Source organism: Punica granatum, chromosome 7 (assembly GCF_007655135.1).
Source record: "Punica granatum isolate Tunisia-2019 chromosome 7, ASM765513v2, whole genome shotgun sequence".
NCBI classification, from domain to species: Eukaryota; Viridiplantae; Streptophyta; class Magnoliopsida; order Myrtales; family Lythraceae; genus Punica; species Punica granatum.
The window spans coordinates 17,866,826-17,887,314 of record NC_045133.1 but is presented as its reverse complement, the minus strand read 5'-3'; the positions used below and the strand labels follow the sequence as shown (position 1 = coordinate 17,887,314).

The following is a 20,489-nucleotide window of genomic DNA, read 5'->3' as shown; positions in this document are numbered from 1 at the left end:
AATGTAGAATAGCAGAATCAGCACAATTCTGCGATTCTACGATTCAGCGTGCAATTCAGCCCCGATTGCACCATCCCGACTCACCTCATAGAATCGGAATCGGTGACCTATTCCTGAATCGTAAAATCGTACGATTCTACGATTCGAATCACGATTCTGACAACCATGTATATTAAGGGTGTGCACGGATACCGGGTATACTCGGAACCGGTCGGAACTTACCCGTTGGGGTAGGGTCCGGATAGTTCGTATTGAAAATAGGGTAGGATGTGGGTATCAAAATAAGGAACCGGTGAAATTCGGTTCCGGTTCCGGTTCCAACTTACAGGATACCCAGAACCGGAACCGGAACCGAATGATAATTACTAAAAAAAAAAAAGGAAAGGTAAAGTTAGTTTGTATTACAGACTAACAGAGTCGAGAAGAATCAGAAGATTGAAGACACAAGACAGGAAGGAAGAGCGAAGAGGAACCCTAAATCGCAAATCGTCTCCGACTCCAGCTCCTCTCGTCTTCGACTCTCCACTCCAGCTCCTCTCCGTCGGTCGCGTCTCGTCTCCGACTCTCCACTCCGGCTCCTCTCTGTCGCTCTCGTCTCTGACTCTCCTTCAATCTCCCTTTCCCTGGTGAGATTCTCGTATGGACTCCACTGCTCACCTAGGCATAGAAATTGCTGACGATCTTTCTTAGTTACTTCACTCGGAAGAAATAGAAATAATTGTTACTGCTTCTACACTTGTCAGAATGAGTCAATCTGCAAGAGCCGCAGAAAAAGAATCGGAACAGACAAGTAGGTCAACGAAAATTAAACTGGAGTTTTAGGATGAACAGAAAAGGGGAAACTCAAAGCCCCCAGCTCATTTTGCTGCTCTGTTTTCTCTCGTCTAGACTCCACTTTGATGATAAAAGTTTTCCTTGTTTTTTCTTGCACTGGAATTGCTACTCAAAGTTTGTAGAGAATCATCTTATGGCCGATCTACTCAAAGTTCGTTAAGAACAATTTTGTGTAAATTTCTTTAAGTGCAAAGGCAGAGATTTGTAATTTTACAAATCCATTAACAGTATGATCACCTTTAATGCTAGTGAACCGAGTATTTGAATCGTTCATGAATTTATTACTCATCGATCTCGTCAACCGTGCTATCCAATATCAGTTGATTACAGCACATTTTGAGTTTACCTAAATTGAAAGATGTTATTATCATCATATGTGAGACTGTACAGCGTGATATTCACGACATGTGTTGCGCACAAGATTGGTTGCGCTCTTCACCAACTCCAATCACTATTGAGCAATATTTGGAGGATGCGGAAAAGTATGAGGAAGGTAATTTTAACTTTATTTATGGTTATTCCTTTTATCTAATTTTCACTTACTCTTTTAACTTTTTATTTTCATGTGGTTTTCTTTTATAGAACTCAACGGCGCCACGACAGAGATTATGGTGGATTAATGTGTGGAGCAGCTACAAGGTAATTTTAACTTTATTTCATGGTTTACTTCTTGACTGGATAAATCTAGGCACTTTGTTCGCCTTTATGTATTTGTTCTGTTTTTTGGGTTCCTGCTCCGAAGAAGTAGTCTCCATCCTTGTGTTCTAGATCAGTCTAAGGTTCTGTTGTGACTCTTGTGAGGAAGTAGAACTTTTTGTTGAACATATTCATATCTCTATTGTGATAGACATTCTAAATGTGGCAATTTTCTCCATTGGTGCAGCAACGGTAGACAAAGTTGGTCGGGCACTTCACAATTCCCTTCCCCTGCCTATCAGATGAGATCTTCTGAGTTATCTTTTTCTAATCCTGTATTTTTTTCTTAAGATTAAAGTGTGGCTTTTGGATAGATAAATTTTTTAGTTCATGGACCGTATTAGTCCATGATGGACGCATTGTAAGGAAATATTACATTTTGTTGTGTAAGATCGTATTATAGATATTTAGTTTTGTGGATGGACTAATGAGACATTATTTTTTATTGTTGTGGATTAATCTAATCTATGCCGATATTATATTTGCCGTGATTACTGATTATGGGTAGGATATTTTCGATTTTATTTAGCGAGACAAAAAAAATTACAGGTTCCAACAGGGTACCCGGAACCTGTGGTTTAATACAGGTTCCGGGTAGGTTCCGATTTCGTGATTTAACATGATAGGATCCAGTTCCAAAATCTTGAAACCGGTCCCTTACAGGGTAGGATCCGGGTATTATGAAAAAAATAAGGTATTCGGAACCGATCACCCCTAATATATATATATATATATATGTACATTATTGAGACTGCAAGAGCTATTTCCAGCTAGTGATGTTTCTTTGGTTAGTCTAGTTAGCAAGTCAATTAAAGGAATAACCATTTAGAACTTCAACATTGGAGAGTGACGTACTTGCTAGTTTTACTAGTCGGCTACCCCTTATATCGTGTCGACTTATCGGGATAATCTCCCCCACCAGCGCCCATATGTTGGAAGAACCAAACATAGATGTCATACATCAAGGAGTGAAAACCTAATATAATTTGATCTTTTAAACAGATGGTTGAGGTTATCTTAAAGTTTTTACGTAGAATAAGAGCACAAGGATTGTGAAATGCTATACAAGTACGGTAAGTTCTTATGTACAACGGTGATATCACGTAGGATTATATCACAATACGCATAAAAAATATTATTTTTGACAACAATGACTTATTTTTGTCAACAATTTTTTATTTACATACTAAAAGCCAAAATGACAAATGCGTATTGATTTGTGGCATTACCACATGATACCATCGTTGCATACAAGACTTTCTCCTGAAAGTACACATGTATATGCCTATTTTATTTTTATTTTTATTTTTTTGTTAGAAAGGAGGCACAAGGCCTCGTACAATGAAAGAAAGGTCCGAAATAACTAATAAAGGGGCACATGTAGTCCCACTAGGTATCAAATCTGCGACTTTTAGATTAACAAGTGCGGGCATGCGTCACTGCGTTACGCCCTCTTTTGATATACGCTAATTTTATTAATTCAATTCCCTCAAAATTATTTACAGGATTATTAATTAAGTGAAAAAAATGATATACTGCGATTTTTAGCAAATAAGATTATTTTGTTGGGACCACCGCGGCGGCAAATAAAATTTCCCTCGGCCACGCAAGTTTGAAATACCAAGCAAGCGTATCCCCTAATTTAGTTTCTTTAATTCTATGAGTTTTTAAAATTTTTCATTAGTAATATTTAATCAATAAATTATTAACCACTATTATTTAAAAAGATTAATGATTTATGCCATTGTCCGAAAAATATTTCAAAAAATATTTCTAAATTTTATTATATTGTATTCCTTTGAATTTCCATTTAATTTTATCTATTTTTCCGTTATTTTTTAAGTTTTCCTATTTTTATCCAATTTTTATTTGATTTTAACTTTTAAAATTTGCAACTTTTCTGAATTTTTTGTAAGTTGTCTAAATTTTCTTTGAGTCATTTTTTTTTCTGATGTGGCGCACGACGAGTAGTGTCACATGTGCAATCGTGGGTATTGACATTGTTAAGTCCCTGTTAACAAATGAATGGAATACATTAAAGAAAGTTGGACAGTGAGGTCTTAAACGAAATGAAGGCGGTTGATTTTTTTTATTAATAAATAAATTTTGAGCCAAAACTACGAATTTGAGCAAACATTTGATATTTTTATGTAATTTATCCTAAATAGTAATATCAGTATAAGAGAATTTCTTCTTTCCTCTACACATTAAGGATTTTATGTGTGTCGGGGATGGATCGAGCGGGATGTTAAGGGGCGGAAGCAACGTCCCCCCTCCCTCACCCCCCAAAAAAAATAAAATATATATATATATATATATATTATAACATTCAAAGGGAATTTATATATGATTTCTTAAATTTTGATTAAATTCTTTATATTCGTCCCTTTTAATTTGGGAATTATTTAAACGTAGCGAAGAAGGAAAGTGCAAAACCGTGTAAGGGCACGGAATAAGATAATTTTATCAAACAAAAGGCAAGCTCGTGAGATGGTCTATATACAGGTAAATGCTCAGTAAAAACACGTACCTTCTTTTTTTTTTTTTCCTCAGATCAAGTATGTATTTTCACAATTTTCATCAAATCAAAATATTTCTTTAGTTGCAGTACGTCGTCTGTCCTCGTCAATTTTTCCTGTCAAAGCCTGATGTTCATTGCTTACCTCCCTTGAGGTTCTTCTTTTTTAAAAATTACGTTCATCCCATTCTCGTGGGAAATCGGCACCTCATTTCTATGTTAACTAACTATTCCGTAGTGTTTATCCTGGATTTTCTCCAAGCTCATGGTCAAGCCTCATGTCGGCGTGGATTGCGCAGACGTGCCAAGGCACTGTCCTAGGGTTCGAGAACCCGGTATCCTTCACCCCACTATAGAGCTGCATTGACAGCTGGGAGCGGGTCCTCTGCCAAAGGACTAGGAGGCGTCAAGGTTAGAACAATGAGTTAAAGACAATTAGGCGAAAGGCGAGAGATTCAACTCCCTATGGATTCCCCGCGGTCATCTAACGAAGCCCGGGGTGATTAGAAGAGCGATACATCCTAGAGTGTATACTGGGCTAAGATATCAAGCTATTATATATTAAATATTAAATATTTTATATATTAAGATTTTTATTTCATTATATTAGGTTCATATAGGCTAGTAATTAAAAAATGAAAAGAATATCCTAACAAAATCGGAAACAATGCTTACAGAATTTTTTGATTTTCTAGGAAAATTTTCTAAAAAGTAGGAAACTATAAAAATATGTTTTACTTACATAAAATTGAAATAATTTTCCGAAGAAGATTTTCTTTTTCACTATTCAAATTTATATAGAGATCAGAAAAACTCTTTTTTTGGTTCTCTAATTTTCCATTGGCCAAATCTTTTCTTTTCTGATTTTTAATTTAGATTTTTCTTTCTTATTTACTAGTCATCATTTATTTTCACGAGATTTGAGCCCCCGATACTAAAATTAATGATTGATTATATTCTAATTTTTAACATTAGTAAAAATATTTTTCTATTTTTTACTGGAGAAATAAATTTAGAAAAAGAGAAGAAGAGAGTAAAGAAGAAAAATGACCGTCAAGAACAGCAGCAGCTCGGGTCGGCTTGAGTAGCCCCGACTGGATAAACGAACACGGAGGAGATAGGAGGAACATTGCGGGCCTGTTTACTTTTGGAGATCCCATGGAAGCTGCCAAAATATTGTTGCTGATATCAGCTCAGCTTTTGCTGAATAGACCACAATGGGTTTCGGCCCAAAGCTGAAAACACTTGAGTACACTCTATGCACAGAAGGCACATGTCAAAATTAGCCATTTCAATTCACCCGAAAAAGAAAATTCACCCCGAAAAAAAAAATAGAAGTCGTTTCAAGTGGATTACCTGATCTTACAACCGCATTTTTTTCGGCCACTGAAAGCTTCCATTTTATTATCACTTATCCACCATCAAACATTGTGTTTTCTACAACTGATGTTTCATTAGGCAACCTATTGCAAACAGATCTAACCCAACCATTTACAAGTAACATTTGTAAAGAAGATGGGGGATCGCTTTCCCAAACACTATTGCTCATGCTCATCTCGTTTTTATAACATGAGGCTGTCCAATCTGCACATATATTGGCTTGCCTCCTAAACAACTCAGATGACTGCTTAAGGTCCTTGATATCAGCAACAATATTTTGCAGCTTCCACGGGATCTCTTGCCTTCTCTTCTGCACAGCTTCAAAGACTACTGCAGAATTAGTCTCAATTATCACCTTTTGCCATCATTTCTAAATCTCCATCTTTATTCCTTCTCTGATTGCCATGGCCTCTGTAGCATCTGCAGCTACACTAAAACTATATCTCTTCTCCCCTCCATTCAGTCCACATTTATCCAACAAGTTCATTAACCACCTATCAATAGAAGAGACCTCTCTGTCCTCTACTTTGATATCACAGACGGCAAAACCACACAGGGACAAATTAAGAGACAATGCTCAATGGTTTCTTCTCTATCACAGAACTGCAAACCCCATCAGTCGCAATCCTCATTTTTAGCAAATTTGACTTAGTAGCCACAGAATTCGAGCATACCCTCCAAATAAAAATTCTAATCTTAGAGGGCACATCCAAATTCCATAGCTCTTCCAAGTGCTTTGGCTGATGCAATGGGATGAAGAGGTCTTCAGCTGATTCTTCAAATTCCGATTGCCCCTTATTACTACTGCATATGTTGTCTTTACTGTCACATGCCCTTCTTTCGTGTATGGCCAGATTAACTTGTCTTTCCTTCGGCCTACACTGATTGGAATAGCAGCTACTGACAATAGATGTTCCTGCTCAAGCCTTCCCTGTAACTCATCAGTCTTCCAACACAGATTCTCCCTATCAATTAATGAGAGAACTTACTTTAAAGTTCATGCTTATTGTGGCCAGCTGAATAGCTTGTAGTTTAAAGCCTTTGATCCCTGGCACCCAAAGATCAGACCAGACAAATACACTCCTACCATCACCAATTTGCCACATCAATCCTTTCTTCAAAATTTCCACACCTTTCTTCCAACAAACCATATTAGCATGCTTGGATCTCGAGTCTGATGGATCAGGAACCATGACCCTTTTACAGTGCCAGCTGGATAGACTCGAGAAGGTCCCTCCATAGCTCCTCCCTCTCCAGTCTGATATTTTGATTGTATGCAACTTCATACCCACTCCTATAGAGCAGCCACAATATTCCACAGAATCCATCTTCTCCAGATTTCATCTTCCCCATATTTCATCTTCCACCAGCTTCATCCTGGAAACAGGGCATTTTCGAAATCGATTATGGAACTAATTAACGAGTTCCCTGCAAACTTACATGACTCCCTTCGATCTTTTTACCTTTCATTGAACTAACCTTCTGCACAATTTCATCATCAGCATGCTCAGGAATTACCAAGAAGTGGAAGTCATTATAATAGCCTTTGAGTCAAGTTTCAGGATTAGCTTGAACGTTGGTGGCCGAACCTCTTGCATAGGTCACACTTCTCAATAGGCCATGGTATTGGTGCTTCAACATCTCTTTCCCTAACAACCATTCCCAATATCCAAATCTATGACTTTAGGAATATCTGCATGCACCCAGAAACTGGACCATCATACAAATTTTCCACTGAACCTTACCCATTTCAGCACCCTCTGTTAGGCGGACAACGGACAAGAATTTTGGTGTAAGTTTATTGAGGTTCATAGAATAAACCTGAAATACATTTGTGTTTCAAGGAAATCCCAAGAAAAGTAACCGTGCGTGGACTTGATTTGTATTTCAAACCTGCAGTGGGGACGTGAATCATCATAATTCATATATAGTGTCTTGGCAATGAGTACACAATCAGGAAGCAGCCGTTCTAGACAGTAAATTAGGAAAACCTGAACAAATGTAGAAAGAAAAGGATCAAGAGACATTTATCTGGTATAGTAGCTATAAGCACGTGCATCCTCGGGACCTTTTTCACAATAAACTAAATAATGTCTGTGAAATGAACAAATAAAAAAGGCTTGCAAGAATAGAGACTCAAAATTTTTTACCTAATCAGAATGCCTATAAGCGAGATACTGCAGGATTGCTTCTACTATCAATTGTCTAGAAGAGGTGGTCTCAACCTCTATCCTCACTTTGACAAACGGGACGGTTTAGCAATACCATTTATCTACCTATATTTTTGGAATACAGGGTTAACGGATGGAACCAGCAAGGTCGGTCGTGGTAGGCCAATAGGCAGGCAATTGTTAACTTGGATGGCTAAACTCACCAAGCCTGAACAAATAATGCGAGACATCCCCCATTAATTTGTCCAAAACGCAGCAACCAATCCCCAGTAGGTAGCTAAGCGATCCTTGTCAGAGATATATTAACAAATCCTCCCGGTCTAGTAAAATCAAATAGAAATCATAATAGTTAATAAAGAGGCACAAGTAGTCCTACAATGTTGTATACCAACCTCTTGGTTACGAGGTAAAGGCGTGCACAATAGCGCCTCGCCCACTTTGATTATTAACAAATCATAGTTGATTGCAGGGCAAGCTTTATTATTATGAAGTATGGACAAACCAATAAAATATATGACTAGTTCCTTATGTATTTCATAACCCATGACTTTTATTTTTCCTAGATTCAATATTGTTTTTCTAATACCAATTTGTCTTCAAAGCCTTATAAACTATGGGTTTTTTTTTTACTGAATAATGCATATTATTAATTTTTGCACAGAAGCGAGTACATTGTTTTGAAGGATACCCCTGGAAGATACATAGCAAATCAAAATTTGACGTTGAGCTAAATTGGCCCAAGTCATGAGCGAGAGTGTTATCCGACCTTAGAATCCAAGAACATACCCAATTCGTGAAGCTATTAAGACTAGAAGTAATATCCGATACTATGCTCCTAATCTCCCACGGTGAGGTATGTCGGTGCAAAATGGCATCTATTAGCAGCAAGGCATCACTACGCAGCCAGATCTTTATTAGTCATCTTTCTGCAACTAATGTCATCGCAAGGTGTGCTGCTCGGGCCTCTGCTTGGAGTGGCTTATTTTCGTGTGAGATCTTGAACCATGAGAGTACTGGAGGGCTGCACGGATGTTGTAGAACTCTTGATAGGAATGAGATGTTGTTGTTCCACGATGCATCCGCGCTTATGACGCTTTAATCGGACATGTGGGTTCTTGCGATGGGTCGAGCTGCAAAGGCGGTGTGGATGGGTTTCCTTCTTGGTTCCTGATATGCTCCGAGTAGCTGCTTTTGATTCTCTTGATGGTTTGGTGGATATCTCCTGGTTTTCCTGCATGTAAGACATCATTACGTGAGTTCTATAGCAGATAGAAAGTGATTGTTGCATATAAAGAGAATAAAGCCTTATCCAAAGTGTTTTCTATTAGTGTATGCAGTGGGCAAACAACAAAGTTAATCGATCCTTAACAAAGGTATGGGATAATTCTTGATTGTATATCCCAGGGTGATTCTCTCCAAGCAACACGATAAAAGATACAATCCCTGTAGAGATAATCTAGTTTATCAGAACCGATTTGGCAAAGAGGACACAGGATATTTTTTTCGCTAAACCAGGCGAGGCATTCACTAGCTATTCTCCAAAGGTGGAGTTTGAAGCGTTCATGGATTTTCAGATTCCAAATGGCTTTCCACACAATTTCGTTGATCTTTTGGAATATGTGCTTTTGATCTATTAAGTAGAGGATTTGACTGAGTGCTTCTTTGAAGAGTATGGGGTACATTATGCTTCATCTTCATAGTCTTCTTGACCCAGGTGAATTTTGAGTATGTTCTCCACTGTACCTTTCTCAAGAGGCTAGTGAGTAGTTAAATATTCCATCTTTTGGGGTGAAAAAGCATTAGATCGCATACCTTGAGCTCCGGATTTGGAATTACGTTTAATTTAGGAGATGGCTTACGATCGTCCATACTTGGTATCCATGGGTGGAACCATGCTGAAATGGATGAACCGTTACCTACAGAGAAGCATGTACTTACCTGGATAGTGTCCTTACACCATTGGAGACCTTTCCATATTGGCGAAGGGTAGGTGCGATTGAAGGAGTTTAGGAAGTTTCCATACTTAGCCTTTACAGCCCTACCAACAAGGTTATTGTTTGTTTTTGTTAGTACCCAGGCAGTTTTAGAGAGCATCGCCTTGTTCGAGTCTTTTACTCTTCTGAATCCTAGGCCTCCCTCTGATCTTGGTTGGCAGATGGTGTCCCAGTTCTTTGGTACGTACTAACTTCATTTTTCCTTTGTTGTGCCCCACCAGAATCTTCTTATTACTTTGTCAATGGAACTCAATGTGGATTTAGGTAACCGGAAGAGTAACATGGTGTAGATTGGGGTATTGCTGATGACCGAGTTGATTAGAGTAGCTCTACCCGTCTAGGAGAGTGCTTTTGCCTTCCATGATGCAAGCTGGCCTTTGATTTTGTCAATGAGGAATTGGAAGTATTTCTTTCTTTTCCTTTTGATGAACAGAGGATTTCCCAGGTATTGGGCATCTTCCTTTAGTTTCCTCATACAAAGGATGGATTTTGCATTTCTTTTGATATTTACCGATATGTTTTTGGAGAAGAAGAGACCTGATTTGGAGCAATTTACTTCTTGTCCTAACCATGAGCAAAATTTGTCAAGTATGCTCTTCATATTTCTGATGTTCGCTTCTGTCGCTTTGGAGAGTATGAGAAAGTCATCTGCAAATATTAGATGTGAAATTTGTGGTCCACCCCTACTTATCTAGATTCCCCTGATGTCTTCGTTGGCTTCTGCCTTATAGGGGAGTCGAGATAATATTTTCATTGATATTACAAATAATTAAGGTGAAATGGGGTCTCATTGTCGTATATCTCTGAATGGTGAGAAGTGTCCGTGGAGCGAGCCATTGAGTAGTATAGAGAGGGTGGATGTGGAGATACATTAGTAGATCCAAGATATGAAGGTTGAGCGGAAGCCTAGTTTTTCCATGATCTTGATGATGAAGTTCCATTCTAACTTGTCAAAGGCCTTTGTAAGGTCAATTTTCATCCCGATCCATCCTCTTCGCGCTTTTTTTTTCCTCATCGTGTGTAGTATTTCTTGTGCAAATCTTGTCAAGTAGTGGTTTGAGTCTATTTGCAATGATTTTTAAAATGACCTTGTAGCATGTATTGCAAAGGCTGATGGGTCTGAAATCTTTAAACGTGGTAGCTCCTTAGCATTTTGGAATGATGCAGATAAATGTGTTGTTTCATTCCTCGAGTATGTGGCCTGAGATGAAGAAATTTTTTATTGTGTAGATGAGAAGTGGCTTTACTATTTCTCCATAATATTTGTAGAACAGTGAAGGTATTCCGTCTGGACCTAGGGCTTTGAGGCTTGGTATTGAATTTAAGGCCATCAAGATCTCATTATCATCATGGATTTGGATTAGCCTTTCATTTCCAAGCTCTGTTATGGTTCAGTTGATCAGATTCTCCATATCGTATGGTATGATTGGGCGGGATGTATTGAAGAGATCTTGGAATTTCCTAAGGAAGGAATTGCCTATCCCTTCATGATCCTATACCCACTCCCTATTGTCGTCTTTGATGGTTGCTATGTGATTTGATCTCCGTCGGATAACAGTTGAAAGGTGAAAAATTTTTAAATTCTTGTCTCTGTCTTTCAGCCATAGCTCTCTCGACTTTTGTTGCCATATAAGGTCTTTTCTCATGAGGTTTTCTTCAAGATGTGCGATGAGATTTTCTTCTTGTTTCTTGGTCTCTAGTATGGAGGGTCTTGCTTGAATTTCTTCAAGGTTTTCCATAATTCCTGCAATGTTGGTATCACAGTGCCCAAACTCTTCTTTGTTCCACTTCCTTAGATCCTTTTTGACCGTTCTAATTTTTGAAGAGATTTGGTAAGCCTTAGAATCTATTACTGATTTATTCCAAGCAATTCTAACTATGTCCTTACTAGAACGGTCATGGGTCCAAGCTTCCTCAAAACGAAATGATCTAGGTTTGGTTAACGATTCCATTCAAAGTTTTAGCAGAATTGGGTTATGATCAGATCGTATTTGAGGGAGATGGAATACTCCTGCTCTAGGGAATGTAGTTCTCCAATCATCGTTACCAATTGCTCTGTCTAATCGTTGTTTTATGAAAGCTAGACCTAGTCTCTTGTTTCGCTAGGTGAAGGGATTACCCCTGAAACCCAAATCAATGCAACCCGATTTACTAATGACTTGTTTAGTTTGCAAATGTGATTTTAAAATCACAACTTAAACTTAATTCTACCCTACAACAAAACAAAATAACTCATACAAAATAAAAGAGTGGGCCCCATTTATACTATTTTTTTCACAACAAAACAAAATAACTCATACAAAGTCAAATGGTGGACCCCATTTGTATCACATCAAAATCTGATTTTAAAATCTTACTTTGAAACCAAACGCAGCATAAGAAATGTATCAAGGAATGACCGAGAAGATGAAGCAAAATTACAACCTCCTAACTTATCCTTTTCAGCACAAATTTCATTAAAATCACCCACAATTAGCCATGGCTTATCAACATTTTTTGCAATATCAACAATTTAAGCCCAAAAAATAGGTTTTGCATGTATATAAAGGGGGGGGGGGTCATAAACTGCAGTGATTATCCAAGGAGCAGGTAAAATATGATGTTCAAATATAGTATGGATATAGTAAGGAGATGATTTTTGAATGGTTACCTTCAATTCAGTGTTCCAAAGTAAGCAAAGACCACCTGTTGCATTTGAGGATTCGACTGTGAAGATACCGTCAAGGTTGTAACGTCGTGCTATCTTGCTGCAGTGCCTGGAGCTGGACGTTGTTTCTAAACGAAAAATCATGCTGGGTCGGTGCTTTCGTACGAGGGGGCATAAAGTTCGAACTGTCGGTTCTCCCCTCATTTCTCGACAGTTCCATGCTAGTAGACTTATAGCGTCGTTGGGGGCTTGTTAAGACCCGCCTCCTGAGCCATTTAGACATCATCGGTGTGGACTTCATCTTCCATCTCATCAACATAGTAATGAGTCTCCGATTGGAACATTTGTTATGGGGGGTACCAGTCTTCTGTTATTTCTATTACTTGATGTGTGTGCCAGTCTCTGTAAATCTCCTCTCCTATGGTTTGCGTCATTTTCTTTAAAATTATGGAGTAGGAAGCAGCTAGCTTGAGGTATTCTTCCATAGTCATTTCATTTTTCCTTTTCCTCCTTGGCATGGTGATCAGAGATGCTTCATGTGGATCCCGGTAATTTCCGGAATTTTGTTTGCATGGTTGGGCCCTGTTTCTGCTGGACGGTCCGGTGCTGGAGGCTGGCTGTGAAATCTGTTGGACTGGCTGGGCTTGGCTACTGAGTGGTCCAGGCCTTGCTCGGGAATGGGCTTCATCTTGGGCCCTGTTCCTGAGGAGCTGAGCTGGGCTTCGGTGAGGAGTTGGGCTTCTATGGGGAGTTGGGCTTCGGAATGGGCTGTCCGGAGAATAGAGGCGTGGTCTCTGTGGGCAGGCTCGGTCGTGTTCAGGGCTTGGGTATGGGCTGGCCTCGGCTTGAAGTTGTTCTTCGATCAGACCCGAGTACAAATTATCAGTCGCCGGGCAGGTTCGAGAGGGTTTCCCTTCTTCCTTTCTCCCCGGTGCACAGAGGGTTTCGTGGGACCGGCGTAGGAAGGAAGTCTCCGTGCTGTCGTCTTCGTGGGGCCTGCGCAGGAAGGTAGGCTCAGCGCCGTCAACTCCTTTCCCTTTCGGGTCTGCAACTGTAAGTATTGGTCTTGTCCGCGCCTTATTTGTTCCTGTTGTTACTGAGATGTCACTGTCGAGCGGCAGGTTAGCTTCAGTTTCGAATTGATACGAGGTTGAATTGGTGCCCTGGTTTTTGGGAGTTTGTGCCCATGTTGGGAGGGGGTGGTGGGGTTTGGTTGGGGGGGTTCCGATTCTGGGTAGAGAGGCGTGGGTGGGTTCGCCGGTAGGGTTGCACTGATTTGCGGGGGAAGGAGGTTGGTCTCGTTACTCATGTCGGCATTCTCACTTCTGATGTCTCCAGGTGTTGTCACCAAAAACCTTCCCCGATCGGAGCGTCAAGGGTTATGTTATGCTCATTTTTATTTTTCGCTTCATATTATTCCTAAGCCCATATTAGCTCTTCTGTTTATTGCTTTTATCAGAGTCATAACGATGGTTAGAGAAAAAGACCCGTTCTGGGGCGAGCAATACGTGGAAATCCTACGGAGGGACTCCAATCGAAACCAGCACTGGAGGTGCAAGTTTTGTGGGAAGGAGGCTACTGGAAAAGTCACAAGGGTGAAGGAACACCTGGGTCATGTTAACCGTGACATTACTCATTGCCCAAATGTTGATGTATCCACCAAGAAAGCAGCCAAAATGGCATTACAAAAACATAATGCCGGGAACAGGGCGAGCGCTGACGTGAATGAAGTGAGCAGTAATCCATCCGGACAGCATGTCCTGGAAACAGGAAAGAATCCATCCAAACGACCGATCCAAGAAAGAGAGAAAAATGATCAACTTAAACGACGCCGACTGGTTGAAGCCAATACGATGCCTGCTACTCAACCTGATGGAACAGGTAAAACTCCTGTATTCTCCTTCCTCAAATAACATCGTATAAAGGACCAATAAAACTCTATTAATTAATGGTACACATTCATTTTTTTCATCTGATCCTGTCGGTTGTTTCTTTTTTTACTGGAAACTTTGTCATGAACTACAAATAATTAAGCAAATATTCTAGCTAATCTCCATCTCTGTCTAATAAACATATAGCAGAGCTCGTAACTGTGTCATCATCATTTACTAGATTAATTTATAGTGACATAAAATCGACTGGTTACATTATTAGGGAAGATTTTTTTTTTTATATAAGGGGCAAGGGAAGGAAGCAGGGACAGAGGAGGACGGGTGATCGTAGATGGAGAACCAGTGCCGAACAGTGACAATGCAGAGGGGAGAGTAATTAGGGGTTTCTGAAAATGTGGGATCCATGACATGGTTTTAGAGGCAGAGGCAGAGTGATACATAAATATGCCAAACTGCAACGGCATGATTGGCATGCGAAAATACACGAATGAGTTTGTATAGACATGATTTGCACCCCTAAGTGTGAGAACACTTCAGTGAGCTTCACATTTTTTTTATAGAGTATAGATAGATAGAAGAATAGATTTATTAAAGAAGCTGAACTCAGCAACTGAAAATCTAATTTTAGCATTAAATTTGGGTAACCAAACACATACTTAGTGTAGTCTTATTCAAGTAATTTGAATATTTTCGGTGGAAAAAAATTTGTGAGACTTTGCTCTCGTAATCCTGACTGATCGAGAATTAATGTTATTCTCCATTCAACTAGTGCGCTTTTGAAACCCGAACTTTGTGTTCTAGAATTATGTAATTTGAAATTTTTTTTCCCTAATGGTTTTTGCTCCGGTTTCTGACATTCAGTACTTTCCATTTTGCGATGTTAGACTTGGATATGCTTGCGCCAATAATTGGTCAGCCCAGCCACATCCCCGATGCTCTTCAGGGAAAGTTGGAAACACTTGAAATTAAGCTAAATAATGCCGAGTGCAGAGTCAGAAGTATGTTGGGGAAGGTAGAAAGAATAAAAAATGGAGTTCGGAGAATACGACAAGAAGTGCCTGTAAGCAGCGAGGGCTGCTCCTTGCATCTGCAAACTCATGTTGAAGAACTGACTATAGAAGTGGATGACCTTCTCGCATCTTCAGGACCATCGCCTCTTCGAGAGCAACGTGAAAAAGGAAAGGCCTTCTTATTGTCAATCCCAGTTGGTACAGAATTTAGGAAAAAGATCATCTAGGCTTGGAACTTTTTGAGAAGAGATGATATTTCGCAGATTGGTATCTATGGAATGGGAGGGGTGGGGAAAACAAGACTCGCGATGCACCTTTATGATAGAGTATGCAAAGATGAGTCCTTTGAGAACGTATTATGGGTTCCTGCGCCCAAAGAAAATAGCATTTGTGCACTCCAAGCTGAAATTGCCAAAGCCCTAAAGGTTCCAGAACTTTTGAAGGGAAAAACTGACGAGGAAAGGCCAAAGGTGTTGTGGGAGTATCTATCGGAAAGAAGGAAATCGGTCCTATTTTTAGATGATGTACGGGATCATTTCAAGCTTGAGGAGGCAGGCATCCCTATTAGGAGTGATTGTCTCAAGTTGTTCCTGACAACACGATCATCAAGCATCTGTCGCAAGACGCTCTGTCAAGAAGTAATCGAAATCAAAACTCTAGGTCATCAGGACGCCTTCAGCTTGTTTGAGGAGCATTTCGAACCTGAATCATTACCTTCTGAAGTAGAACACATTGCCCAAAGAATTACAGACAAATGTGGAGGTTTGCCACTTGCTATCACTGTAATGGCAGAAAGCATGAGAGGATCGGAGCGAGTGAATGAATGGGAGGAGGCACTAAGACAGTTGAAAGATGTTGGGCATAAGGACATGAACACAAAGGTCTTCCCGATATTGAAAAATAGTTACGATTGCCTACTTCAGCAAATGCAATGGTGTCTTCTGTGATGTGCATCATATGCAAAGGCTTTGCGAGAGGATGCAATTTATGAGTTGGATTTGATAGAGCTTTTCATTGACGAGGGCCTGATTGATGGACCTTGTAACATGCTGATGATGTACCAGGAAAGCCACTCAATAGTAGAAGGGCTTATTGATGTTTGTTTATTGGAATGTTACCAGGAAAAAGTGCGGATCCACAGTATGATTCGGGACATGGCATTTAATATCATGAGCACCAGTTCTCCTGCCAAGGTAAATTCTGGCACGAGATCGGAAGACACTATGGATGAAGAAAAGCAATGGACAAGCGGCGTGGACATGGTATATCTCCCAGAGATTAAAGGAGTTGTCCAGAATAACATGCCACCAAACTGTCCTGAACTTTCACCAATTCTATTGATAAAATACAATAGTAGGTTGCATAAGATTCCAGAGCCTTTTTTCATGCATTTCGTCCAGCTGAAGGTCCTCAATCTGAGTAAAAGTGACGTTGTAGAACTCCCTGGTTCCATCTCGGGCCTGATTCACTTGAGGGCATTGGTGCTGAGGGAGTGCTCAAAACTATCACATATTCCTTCCATTGCGAAGATGAGATCATTAACAAAGTTGGACCTCAGACTCTGTACAGCTCTTGAAGCAGTGCCAGATGGTTTAGAGAATTTGGCCCACCTCATGTACCTTGACATATATCGGACAAAGATTTACGGGTTATGTGATGGGCTACTGCATTCGTTGGTGAATATTCAATCTCTTGGCTTCAATCATGTCAATGGTGGAGGAAAAGAAGTCTGCCTGTCGGCCTTGAAGAGGTTAAAATGCCTAAATTGTAGCTTTTCAGATGCAGATGAAGTACACATGTTTGCAAAATCTAATCCTCATTTGCCCACTTGGTCTGATCTCTCTTTTGGACTCAATGACGACAACAACGACGGTGATTATAGGCTTTTCCATGATGATCGGTTTGAGATATGGTCGGAGGACATATCTGAGTGTGGCAAAGTCGTCCGGATTCATGGAAGAAAGAAAAATGAAATCCATGGCAGGATTAGTTTCCTAGAAGACATCCAGAGCTTGTGTATCGGATATTATAATAGTGGCGGTGCATGCAATATGCTTGATTTTTACCCAACCGAGGTCAATGTGGGCATTCATCTATTGACAGTGGAAGGAGTACAGGAGAAGACAGCCTTCAGCATCTTGTACCCTATATCCCATCTGAAGGAACTGATAATAAATAGATGTCGGAAATTAGAGTACCTCTTCACTGGATCAGCTGGTGTTTATCTTCAAAATCTACAGGTTCTTAAAATCAAACTGTGTGATGACTTGAAAGGCATAATTGCTCCAGGATCACCCGATCCTATTGATACTTTCCCGAGCCTAGAGAGTATTCATGTTAAAGACTGCAGCAGAATACAGACACTGGTGGGGCATCTCTTGCTACTGCGCCTCCGAAAACTTCGCAAAATTGTTGCTTTAGGCTGCGATAGTATGAAGGAGATAATTGAGTGGAGTCCTGTCATGCCATCTGATCAAGTAGATCTTAGCTCTTTAAAAGAGATTCATATGTTGAACTGTAAAAGCATCTGGAGATTGCTGGCAGCTGAATCACTGCCGCTCATCCAAGACCTCGAAACAATTGATGCCATTTATTGCAAAAACATGAAGGAGGTGATAGGCCATGCCCAAGAACAAAGTAGTCAAAACAGCAGCTGGCCCCGCTTGCAGCAGCTGAAGAGTCTAAGTTTGAGTTTGCTACCAGCATTGAAAAGTATATGTGACCAACCACTGATCTGCAGCTCCATCGAAGAAATTGCTGCACGGGGTTGTCCGAAGCTGAAGAGGATCCCTCTGTATCTGCCTCCTGGACCTGATGGATGCCCTTCTCCTCCTCCTAACCTTAAGAACATATATGTACAATCTAAAGAAAGGTGGGAATCGCTGGAGTGGCCAATTCAACCTGAAGCCAAGACACTCCTGCAGCCTTTTGTTCGCTATGACCCATAATTTTAGGCAAGTTTCTGCCCCTATTTTATGTTGCAGCCTCTCAAATGCATGGCTTAACAAACCTCTTTTACTCTGACATTTGCATATCTTCTCTGCTTGATCACTAGTTGGCAAGTTGCTGTATGTCAAAAGCAAAAGATCACCGGCTACATGGTTGTTTTATGTTTGCGAACTGGCAAATAAAATTTTAGTCGCATTTCATCGCATTTAGAATAAACAACATACATAGATTGATTCAACCCATCATCACGTTGCAGAAGGCATATTTGAAGTCCAAAAACAGTATCGAAACAAATTCTAACAATGTTTATGATTTTCATCTTGCAGATCCCAATCTATCATTAGCTTCCTTTGGTGCTCTGTGGTGACCCTCCTGCTTAGGTCTCTAACCCCCAACATTCCCATTCAGATTGCATCTTTAATCTGGAACCAGATCTTTTCCTCAGAAACATCTTCATGAATCTTCAAATTTTGAGCTCTCCAAACCCAATAAACATAGGCATTCCTGGCAAGTTTGAGCAGTATGGTCTGAATAGCTCGCCCTTTCAACTGACTGGACGCTCAGTTGAGCTCGTGGGACCAACCTCCAACTTCCCTGGTCAGCAGTATCCCCTTCCCCACACCTTTCATGGCAGTACATGTAAAGAAAATATGATGCCTGCACTCATCATGCTCCTGGCAGAGACAGCATGTTGATTTGCCCTTAACACTCTGATCTTTCATTCTATCCGTTAAAAAAATAGACATCCACAAGTCTTTCTAATAGCGAGCCAACTAATGAAACAGTGTCTTGGAATGCTTGGATTGAACCAGATGAGTTTAGACCAGCATAGTACCATTCCTCCTTTTAGCTCTAAGAGCATTCCATGTTTTGACAATGGTGAACTGCCCCTTTTTATCAGCTGCCCACCGAACTTCATCAGCTCTAAATGGGTCAAGTGTCAATTCAGAGACGAACCTCTGAATCTCTCATCTGCCTCTGTCCCTGCAGTCTCTCTGCATCCGAGTAACAGTGTTCACGACCTCAGCTATTGTTGCATAAGCAGGAATTACCATATCTCACTCCTCCCTCAATCTTTATCAAAGGACTAGCTAGCACTGCACCAATTGTCATACCTGAGCAAGTTGCTTTTTCCGTCTCCAATGGAGTGTTTGAGGAAGAGGCAGGCTGCACCTCTGAGCTTTCAAAACTTTCTTCCTTTATTAAACCAAATAGACTTTCACCCAGGCAATCCACATAGAACCAGCCTGCTTAAATAACATCCAAATGAACTTCATATTACAAGCTGAGTTCCATAGAGTGAGGTCTTTAGCGCATAGTCCACCTGCATGTTTTGGGAGGCACCTCTAGCATCATCTTCCTTCCCTTTCCACAGGTATGCCATGCATTTTTGTTCTACTACTCTTAGTACCTTCCTAGGTACCACTATGCCTCGTCATGCATTACCGACAAGTTATTGGGTCAAACCTACCACTATGCCTTATTATGGACTGGCCCACAGCCCATTTAGTCAAAGCCGACCTGGCCCAGCATGCATTTATGCGTTACTCAGCTTGGTTCGTGGAAATTAACTTGGTGGATTCAAGCCCATTAAAATAAAATTACTGCTTTATGAACGATAAAAATTTCCAAAAGTTTAAGCCACAGGTGATGAAATCCAACTGGGCTATAGACACACACATATATACAGGCAACGTTTTTTATTACTTCTTTTCTGACTTGTGATTCTCCATTTTTGTTACCTGCCTTTATGTAGTAAGTTGAGGTATCATACATTTTTGTCATATGCCACGTACGTGCCTGTCAAAATCTTGCTCCGGCAATTGACCTTTTCTTCCACAGTCGAGGTTGGGGGATTAACATGAGATACATACCTGTAAAACTTGACTCTAGACCTTGGCTTGATGTGAGTTTACAAAACACGTAAAACCCACTCTTATATTATATTAAATTTCAATTGACTATAAGTGCTTATATCAAGGTCTTGAAATCCGAAAATTTAAACTGATTAGATAGTAAAAGTTATTTATCTTACATATCCATTATTCTGTATTATTATTTCCTGGCATGGGATTCGCAACTCTTAACAATTAACTAGTTCAACTTTATAAGTTCTATATTATGTTTGACCTTTTGCTATTTCTTAGCTGGTTTGGACATAGTCATTTCGGGGCCAATCTCGGCCTTGGCCCGATCTTTTTTGGGGCATCTTTTCTCTTAAAATTTTTTCTTTTCTTTTCTTTTAATGACTGGGGTGTATAGAATTCGTCCAACTAATTCACTGCACCTGTGCACCCCTTACAACACGCGAAATGCGTAACATGGCAAAAAAGCTGTAACAAGTGACCTCAAAGAGTTTCGAATTTGAAATTATGTGGATACTTACATTCTTTCTTAT

General features: G+C 40.0%; 1 protein-coding gene and 1 pseudogene across 1 annotated transcript; both read left to right on the top strand.

Moving 5' to 3' along the window:
• Positions 1–165: 165 nt before the first annotated feature.
• On the top strand, positions 166–2,016 carry LOC116214450. The gene is made up of 5 exons (XM_031549854.1): positions 166–230; positions 408–626; positions 1,225–1,327; positions 1,417–1,473; positions 1,718–2,016. The coding sequence occupies exons 1-5, from the start codon at positions 166–168 to the stop codon at positions 1,724–1,726; spliced, it is 453 nt and encodes a 150-aa protein (XP_031405714.1). The 3' UTR covers positions 1,727–2,016.
• Positions 2,017–13,451: 11,435 nt separating this feature from the next.
• LOC116214175 lies at positions 13,452–20,125 on the top strand (annotated as a pseudogene).
• Positions 20,126–20,489: the final 364 nt, after the last annotated feature.